The sequence below is a fragment of the Silene latifolia genome, chromosome 6, assembly GCF_048544455.1.
Source record: "Silene latifolia isolate original U9 population chromosome 6, ASM4854445v1, whole genome shotgun sequence".
Classification (NCBI taxonomy): domain Eukaryota; kingdom Viridiplantae; phylum Streptophyta; class Magnoliopsida; order Caryophyllales; family Caryophyllaceae; genus Silene; species Silene latifolia.
Window position 1 is genome coordinate 140,116,109 of NC_133531.1, and position 8,942 is coordinate 140,125,050.

Here is an 8,942-nt window from a genome sequence, read left to right on the forward strand (position 1 = left end):
CGTCACCTTTACTACCACTTTCACCTTCACCCATACATTTCAACAACCTTATAAACTACTCATGATTTATCAACCTACTGTCCATCTAAGTCATATTAAAGTACCTTCTTTCTCTCTTCATGGACAGATGGTGGGTATAAGAAAACTAATGAGATAGTAGCATATAAGTGATCATAAGAGTGAATCCATGATTATTTTCGAATAGCTAACACTATCTAGGAGGTAATTTTGCCAATAAGGCCATATATAATAGATCATTATTGTTGAAGAATCATTTACCCGGTTAAGATAATTAATATCAATGATGATTTTGTTTCGGTGATTAGGACTTTGATTCGGTAAGAGATAGACAAATTGAGGTGATTAATGTTGGGTTGAATCAATCCTTATCGTCATTATAAAGAGTTAGGTTCAACATGAAATGGTAAATCAACGCCAGAAAGTTGATTTTTTCCGCCAAAAGTGGTTTTTTGATACTCCCTCCTATTCACTAAGATGTTCCACAATTCCGAAAATGGCAAATTCACTAAGTTCTTCCACTTTCCTTGTTAGTCTATTATTTGTGGTTTTTATGACTTGTGACCCCACATTCTCTCTCTTATTTTCATTTTCCTCCATTTTCCACCACAAATCTCCTTCCTCTTAAAATCTCCCCAAAAGGTAATGTGGAAGATCACAGTGAATCGGAGGGAGTAGTTTTTTTGCAAAATGAAGAAATGAAAAGTAGTTGAAAGCAAAAAATAAAATAAAAGGTAGTTATTCACAGATGACCTTAAATAAAAGGTAGTTTCTGACAAAAAAACCCTAAGGGTCCCAGAAACTTCCAATGCCTACATGATGTGGGAAGTTGCTTACCTACTCCCCCCTTGGTCATTGGAAGTTCCTGTGGAATTTAATTCCTACATGAGCAACCAAACACTTTTCCGAAATTCATCCGAATTGGATGAGGGAACTTAATTCCCATAAATTGTATTTTCCTAGGAAAATTAAGTTCCTTGATCAACCAAACAACCCCTTATAACATTTATCTAAAACCGTCTCAAGAACATGTGCTAAACCCGTTGGCCGTTGGGTCTAGCTAGGTTTGATCCGTGGCAAAAGAAAAAAAAAAAATTTATTCACAGATCGATCACTCACCCATCCTTTGCTCTCTTTTCTCCTTTTTGGTCTCCTCGTGAAATCCAGTTGAAAGAAGACGGTTTCAAGGGTTTTCTGGGTTACTTTCATTATTTCCAGTCAAAATCCCCAATTTCACCAATTATTTTCCCATAAATCTTAGGGATTTTTCAGGTACGTTTAAGATTTAATTAATGTCTTCTTAACAATAATTATAATTTAGCTGCCTTCACTGTTCATCCTAAATTTCTATTTAATTTGTATTGTAGCCTTCTTCACTGTTGTCGCTCACTCATTTACAACGGCGTCGTTTTTGACTGATTATCGTGTATGCAATCGTACCTGTTCCTGCGTCGTTTTGAGGTCTGTTACTTGTAATTCAACAGCGGCTATGGCGATGGCGAACGGTGTCGTTTCGGCAGAGAAGCAGACAGGCGCGTCGATAATGGAGCAGTTAGTACCGGAGATTACGACGCACGCTCTCAGTTATTTGGATTATCAGAGTCTCTGTCGTCTTTCAATGACTAATTCTCTTATGCGTAAGGCTGCTAATGATGATGATGCCTGGAAAATTCTTTATCACAAGGTATTCTCCCCTATTTTCGACTAGGCCTCGCCAATTAGCATAGGAAGCGGATATAACTCCTTCATTTTATACTTATATTGTTGTGTAATTCTGATTCTTTCGGGTTATATTGCGGTTATATGTGCCAGGAACATCACTATCATCTAATGTTAATAATTGCGTGAGTAGAATCTTTTGCCGGAGGCCAAAGTTTTGTTAGAATTTGGGATTGTCTGTTAGTTGACGATGCTTATGTATCTGATTTAGCTGGATACTCGTAGAAGCTTGGGTCCTTTTGGCTACCTACGGATGAGTACCACGTTTGAGTGTGTGATCTTATAGTATTCGGCCGTACTGATTTACTGCTGGTGCATTTGAATTGTAAGTTGAGCTTCTTGACTAGATTTAGGCCGTGCATATTGTGACGGATAACAAATACTCAGCCACTGGCATTCTGAGTGATTGAGTAGTGCTATTTTGTGTAAGTGTGTAACTACACTAATATTCTCCGTGGCATTAAGGCCACCCTAGATTCATGAGCCTGCACTGAAGTGCTAGTGTAGTTTTGTAGGGTTTTTTTCCTCCCAATCACTGATGTTGATATTTGTGTTGTATTAGTACATCCTATACTGGCTAGGTGGCTATGCTGTTTTCAGTTTTTATGATCAACCTAGTGGTAATATCGCTCGTGCATGATGATATTGCTTTATAGCCAATTCATTTTCATACGGGTGAGTGATTTGTCAAAAAATCAGCAGCTTTTGTTGTTTGTATGCATATGCTTGAATTCACGTTTGTGGGTCATTCAGGATTTTACTGTGGAGCAAGATACTCTCAGACCAGCTAATGGGTGGAAGGCTTACTATGCAGCTACAAGAGCCATTGTGAATGTCAATGCAGAATTTTTTAACATCATCAGAGAAAGATCGCTTGCAGCTATGAGTCGTCTCTGGCTTAATGCAGATTATGTGAAGTGTGTACATGATGCAGGAGAGATTTTGTCAGGGTATATTGCCTTTGTGTTTGCTTACGGAACTATATTGTTTGAGTTAGTTCAATGTTTCAAATGCTTTCATCCCTCCTCTAGCCACCTGCACCTCCTTGTTGCGTTGTCATATTTGGTTTGTGTTCCCCTTAAGGCCTAGTAGTTGGCTAATACTACTAACTGTTGACATGTTTGGTGTAGTTTGTTCAATACCCTTTTACTTTGAACTTGTCTGTGGTAAACATTAGTATTTTAGTTGACTACCTATCTTTGTCCCTTTGTGGTAGAATGATGGGAGGGAGAAAGAAAGAAGAAAAGGGTTGATTAAGGGGTGAAAAGAGTTTCCTTCCAAATTTCTTGTCCCTGGATAGGATTTGATTTATTAAGAGATAGAGAGAAAATTGGCCACCTCTAATTCTCTTTACTCTCCTTCCAACCCCCTCTTGAGTATTACCTAATATAAGGACGCTGGATCCCCCCTCCTTGTCCGTTTCCTACCATCTTGGAGCCACACTTATAATTATGCTTAGGCAGATCCTCTTCTACTGGCTTCTTTAATGCCTACTTGTATCTTAAATTTATTCCAACAGCGCTATTGCCTCAACTCCCAATGTCTCAAACGTTCCCACAGATGGCGAGATAGAAGGTTGACTGTAGTTTTACACTTTTACCCCAGTGATAAAAACACAAAGAAACTGTTTTGACGTTAATGAATTGCTCCACAATTGCATCCACCAACTCCTACTTTGCTACTAAAGAATGTGATGAGAATTTAGTGTGCCAATTTGCGTTATTTGACCATGTTACATAGCCAAAGAGCAAGTGGTTACAGGTTGATTTGTGAATGCTCCTGATTGTTTTCAGAACCAAAGGAGTAGGCTTCGTCTTCTTTAAAGTTTATACTTGATGTTGATGTTGGTGTTGCCTGTGATTTGAAAGAACCATTATTTGATATTTCCAATGCAAAAACACACAATCAGTTTATCTTTATGGCCTGTACTAAGCATGATGCCACTATGTTTAAGTCTCTGGATTGAACTTCTGAAAGCTGATCCCTGATTTATCGAATTCCAGATATACTGCAGTTATGGACAGTTGGCGAATTACATTTAATTGGCAACAACAAGCGGAGGGTTTTCAGGTTCGTGATGTGCGAGCTAGGGTTATGTCGGACATGGCTTGGGTTACTATGAAAACCTATGACAACATGGAATCCAAGGTGTACAATGTGACAAATGTGTTTGAGTATCATGAGGGAAGATGGTTCATGGTCCATCACCATTGCTCAGTGGAGCTGATTGCTGGTCTGCAGATTGTGCATGCATGAGCAGCGTAGAAGGAAGTAAATAATATCAACTTAGTATTAACTGGAAATAGTGCAAGCTATTATCTTTTGTGAGAAATTAGTTGGAAAAGGTATTGCTTTCATTTGAATGATCCCAATGTATTTACAACCTCAGTTTTGGCAGCTGTGTCACTTGAAGAGGCATCGCCGTAATATGCCATTGAGTTTTGGCACTTCCATTCATGTTGTATGTTTTCATCATTGTGTTCAATCTCTAGAAATGACGTAGAAGTTGATAGGTAAATCTGAGAGCTGGTGCATTTACCTGCTGTCAGCAATGCAGTTTGTATATGTTCAACTTTAGTCGATAGGTGATTTGAACCTCCACTTATTCTTCTGGCCATCTCAGCGCCTCACTGACGCTGAAAGCTACCTGGATGGAATCTGCCAGACTTGAGCGATATGTAACAGGGCCAGTCTCGTATTCTCATAGTTAGCTGGTCATGACCAGTCCTTGGACCAGTGGACAGTGGTACTAACAAATACAGACGTCCCCTTTCGGATATCTCACATTATAAGCGCAAGTGATGTGCAGATGTCAAGTGTCAACTAGTTTAGTTGTTAAAGTCCTATTAGGATCATAATCGGCCTTGTGCTTCCACCAAAAATAAGTGCAAGAGATGTTACTACAATACTACCGCTCTAGAAATGCAACCCCTAAAAGAAATGCTACCTAGGAGTAAATGCTTTGTGAATAAATTTCATACTCCATTTACATTTTACAATTTAACTTTAGGCGAACCGAAATTAATTTCTACCGTAAGTTTACATATGAACATAAAACATAAAGTTGACATGTCTAATTATTAAAATACTTGGTTGATATTATGAGCTTTACAATTCTCATTTACTGTAATGTAATGTTTTGAAAAAACACTTCTATGATATTATCAGGGGCGGATCTATTGCAAGGGCTGTCTGGGCTTGAGCCCAACCCATGAAAAAAGAAAAAATTCACTAAGTTAGAATGCTAAGTTAAGTGTTGGGCTTGGATGCTCCTGTAGGTGTTGGGCTTTCTTTCTTCACTAAACACAAGTGTAGAGAGTTAGCGAAAACAAATGCATGCTTTTTATAATTAACATAAAACAAATGCATGCTTTTTATAATTAACATCATGTTTGATTGTTTGGGTGGGCCAAACAATAGCCACAATTTGCATCCTTAAAGCTTCGAGTTTGGTCTGTAATTCTTCTTTTCGAAATTAATCTCCTTAACAATCAATCTATCATATTCATGTTAAGAATAAAATCGATCATGTGCTATCCGATATAAATAGATAAGACAATATTTTATCATTCCTTATCCTTCTAATTTCTTTCTCATCTATCTATTTGATCTATTTCTTATTTAAGACGGATAGGTCCGTGTGAAGGTGGCTCGTTTGGTTTAAGTCGAAAGTAAATGTATGTGTGTTGTAAATGGGAGTTGTGAAGGTGGTACAAATGATTGGATATAATAAATTATCTTTATTTATCTTTATTTAAAAACAATCATAATAAGTTGATGTGGAGTATTTTTGATAGGGTGTTCATTAGACACACAAGTATGTATTCTCTATCAATAAGTGAAAGTGTGAAACCGTCTTATTTAAATAACCGAGGACAATTTAATAAATAAATCAGTTGGTCTTCCTTAAGACGTTCATATCAGTCTAAGTGTAAAATTGATAAAATATCACCATAAACTATCACAATTTAATAAATAAATCAGTAGCCACTTTTCTTGCCGTAACGGAGTATAAATTTAGAGATTCATATTGAGTACTTTACTTACTTTAGTGCCAAGTTATGTTGCACATTTTGCCTTTGATTTGTTCCATAGTTTAATTACTGACATTATGAAAAATTTGTATAAAGAGACAATTTTAAAACATAAGTGTTTTTATTGATGGACTCGCCTCTGTACATACTTGATTGCTTGTACTAGAATGGCTAGGGATGGGATTCATGGAAGTGCTGGTGCTTAGAGGATAAGATAATTGTTATATCTTGTTTGACATTTCATACATATCAAGAGCACTAACTGGGGCCTGTTTTCAAACTACTAAAAAATAGGCCATTAGCTACGGATATTTTGCTAGGGACTGATAATCCGTCCCAAACATTTATTTGCTAGGGAGTACGAACTAATCTATATTCCATTTGCTACGGACTTTGGACCATCCATAGCCACAAAATTTCCTATGCCCGTGTCAATTTTTTCACATGGCGGGAATGGCTGTTACTGATTTGTTAAGGAATTTTTTTGCTAAGGAAATTCTGTATTAAGCCCACTAAACTTCAAATTCCTGGATCCGCCCCTGGATATTATTAACTTTTATTTGGTGCAAATTTATTATAAATTTCATACGTAAGCTGAAGATAAATTTCACAAATTAAGTAAATGAGCAATAAAATGGTTCCATGGTCTAGACTCTAGTGGTTAGGACATTGGACTCTGAATCCAGTAACCCGAGTTCAAGTCTCGGTGGAACCTTATTTTTTTGGCATATATTATTTTTCTAAACAGAATAAAAAGTAACCATATCTAACTATCTAAACAAAATCCTGAGGCAAAGGACAGAGAGGAGTTTTAGAGGAGTAATGAAGACAATATTATCATCACCAACAGTTCCTTCTCTCTTCTTCTTGTCCGACCATTTCCATACCAACTCCTCTTCTCAATTCTCCCAACTCAGCTTCACCAGTTGCCACCTCGCTTCTTTTACACGTCTTTCGTCGACTTCAGTCGTTCAAGCCCAAGATTCAGGTCTTCCTTCTTCCCCTACTGATCCTGCCAACTCTGATTCCCTTCCTTTCAAGTATGCTCTTTTTCTTATTCTAATCTTTACTTCATACTGTAATGCAGTCCATAGAATCTAATTTAGAAGCTGTAAAATTTGTGCATGACAATACGGGCGTTAGGCTGATAAAGCTAAGTGTCCTTATTAAAGTCCTTGATTAAATGCAGTGGATGTAAGGGATGTGGTAAGGAGCAGATAGAAAGTGGGTGCAATGGGGAGGGTAGGATACAAGGTGGCATCGCTACGTTTCCAGGTTTCGGTTGGTGGCCGATTAAGGCTTATAGACCTTGTCCTGGTTTTGTTGCTTCTGGTGGAAGTTATAGGCGGCGTGGTCAAAGCTTGGATGAGGTTGCATTTGGAAGGGGAAAAGGAGGTGCTTCTATATATGATTCTGATGACTCAGAGACAAGGTAATGTATGTATATCAATTATCATTACAATTGCTTAGATGAGGGAGGGACCCCACCCACCCTAGTAATCTCACTTGTAAACCTGTGATGCTATTTACAGGAAGAAAGGGAAGAACAGAAAGCAATTCAAGAGTTAGCGAGGTCAAATGAATGACGAAATGGCTCCTTAGAATGAAAAAGTTCCCTATTCCGAGGGTTATAATATTGTAAAATGCAATACAACTCCATATATATGTTACAAATTGATTCTCTGCCTAGAACAAAGCATATATGATATGCTACCGAAATCAATCTAGAAAGAAAGGACATTGTAATTTCTGTCTTGCAAAATCATTAATCCTACCCAAGGTATCCACAAGCTATGTAGTTACATCCACTACTTACATTCATCTTCTCAAATTTATCTCTCAAAATCCTACCCAAGGTATGTTCTATTACGAAAAAGAAAGATCCCGACCACGATAAAGGCAATCCAGTAACCAAGATTTGGAATCAAAAGAGTTCGTCATTCTTGTGTCATCAACTTCGTGATACCAATCACCGTTGCTACTGCTGTTGCACAGAATAAAGTGACAGTCGTGATTTCTAGCGCCGATGGTAGTGCCTTCTCTATCCCTGCCTGCTGTTGCTTCCATTCCTCCAGAGATTTTAGTCGTTCAGTGATATTCTGAAATCCGATTCAAACAAATTATTTCATGTGGAGAATAAGCAGACCCTGATTTGCTTTAAGAAATATTTCATGTATTTTTTTGATTCATCTGATTCTTAACTTTTAATCAAAATACAAAATATTCCTCAAGTGGAGAATAAGCAGACCCTGATTTGCTTAATACTGTAGTTTTCGCAAATCTTTACCCAACAGAATTCACTCTTATTTAATAAGTATAAGAAATTACCGGATCTATAGTCTTCTTAGAGTTTCCTAGCCTTGTTTCTAGTAAATCCAATCGTTTTTGCACCTCTTTTCCTAGCCTTGTTCCTAGTGAATCCAATCGTTTTTGCAGCTGTTGTATATCATCTGCAAATCCCCCATGTCTTTTATTTAAGTATTCATTAAGCTTGTCTGCGTAATTCAGCAGGGAATCTACTTTGCATTTGAGCTCCGCATTGTCGTTTTGCAGTGCAACAATTTCTCCCCCTTTCTTCAGTAGATCTGCCACAATCTCTTCATTCTCTTTCTTCTCCTGTTCTGAAAACTTGTTCAACAGCTTCGTCTGCAGGTTTAACAATTAACTTCTGGGAAGTCTGTACAACAAGATGTATGGATATCTTGGTACCTATCTTATACCGAACAGAGCTGAGAAATGATTTACCGAAACAGCCAGTAATTGCTTGTCTTTTTCTAACAATTTTGCAGCATAATCATCAACCATTTGTATCAGTTTCTCTGTCTCCATACCTGCACAATCCATCTCCATCGTTCAAACTGTTAAAATATAATCACCACTTATCCTTGATGGTTCCATATCCACCGCACCTGCCACCCTTGCTAGCCAGATATTATGGATGCTATAAAATGATTTGATTTCCAACAGTAGACTTATCAAAGAGGTTTGCATAATTTAGTATCCTGATACACCTACAGCTACTGTCAGCTGAATGCTACGGAATTACAGAAAGTCAGAATGCAATGATTGAGACTGTCACAATTAACAAAAGGAATGTTTAAGGGAATTCCTAATGCTAATGCTGTGAACATGGCAAACATGGGATACTCGGCCTAATGGAGAACATTTGTG

General features: G+C 37.6%; 2 protein-coding genes and 1 non-coding gene across 4 annotated transcripts; all 3 read left to right on the plus strand.

Moving 5' to 3' along the window:
- Positions 1-1,051: 1,051 nt before the first annotated feature.
- On the plus strand, positions 1,052-4,191 carry LOC141587418 (F-box protein SKIP8-like). 2 transcript variants are annotated; one of them, XM_074408903.1, is made up of 4 exons: positions 1,052-1,290; positions 1,503-1,702; positions 2,491-2,687; positions 3,741-4,191. In XM_074408903.1, the coding sequence occupies exons 2-4, from the start codon at positions 1,508-1,510 to the stop codon at positions 3,991-3,993; spliced, it is 645 nt and encodes a 214-aa protein (XP_074265004.1). In that variant the 5' UTR covers positions 1,052-1,290; positions 1,503-1,507; the 3' UTR covers positions 3,994-4,191. The 2 variants fall into 2 exon arrangements, with proteins under 2 accessions (XP_074265004.1, XP_074265003.1); XM_074408902.1 differs by having other exon boundaries at positions 1,055-1,290; positions 1,386-1,702.
- Positions 4,192-6,407: 2,216 nt separating this feature from the next.
- TRNAQ-CUG (transfer RNA glutamine (anticodon CUG)) lies at positions 6,408-6,486 on the plus strand. Its single transcript has one exon. It is a non-coding gene; the product is annotated as a tRNA-Gln (tRNA).
- A 51-nt stretch (positions 6,487-6,537) lies between these two features.
- Positions 6,538-7,545, plus strand: LOC141587415 (uncharacterized). The gene is made up of 3 exons (XM_074408900.1): positions 6,538-6,811; positions 6,961-7,203; positions 7,304-7,545. The coding sequence occupies exons 1-3, from the start codon at positions 6,594-6,596 to the stop codon at positions 7,338-7,340; spliced, it is 498 nt and encodes a 165-aa protein (XP_074265001.1). The 5' UTR covers positions 6,538-6,593; the 3' UTR covers positions 7,341-7,545.
- The last annotated feature ends 1,397 nt before the right edge of the window (positions 7,546-8,942 follow it).

Bases quoted from the DNA above. Each gene is read 5' to 3' on its own strand.
- LOC141587415 (XM_074408900.1), top strand. From the start codon at position 6,594: ATGAAGACAATATTATCATCACCAACAGTTCCTTCTCTCTTCTTCTTG. The intron at 6,812-6,960 runs GTATGCTCTTTT...GATTAAATGCAG, and splicing joins TCTGATTCCCTTCCTTTCAA to TGGATGTAAGGGATGTGGTA. The intron at 7,204-7,303 runs GTAATGTATGTA...TGCTATTTACAG, and splicing joins TCTGATGACTCAGAGACAAG to GAAGAAAGGGAAGAACAGAA.
- LOC141587418 (XM_074408903.1), top strand. From the start codon at position 1,508: ATGGCGATGGCGAACGGTGTCGTTTCGGCAGAGAAGCAGACAGGCGCG. The intron at 1,703-2,490 runs GTATTCTCCCCT...TGGGTCATTCAG, and splicing joins GGAAAATTCTTTATCACAAG to GATTTTACTGTGGAGCAAGA. The intron at 2,688-3,740 runs GTATATTGCCTT...ATCGAATTCCAG, and splicing joins GCAGGAGAGATTTTGTCAGG to ATATACTGCAGTTATGGACA.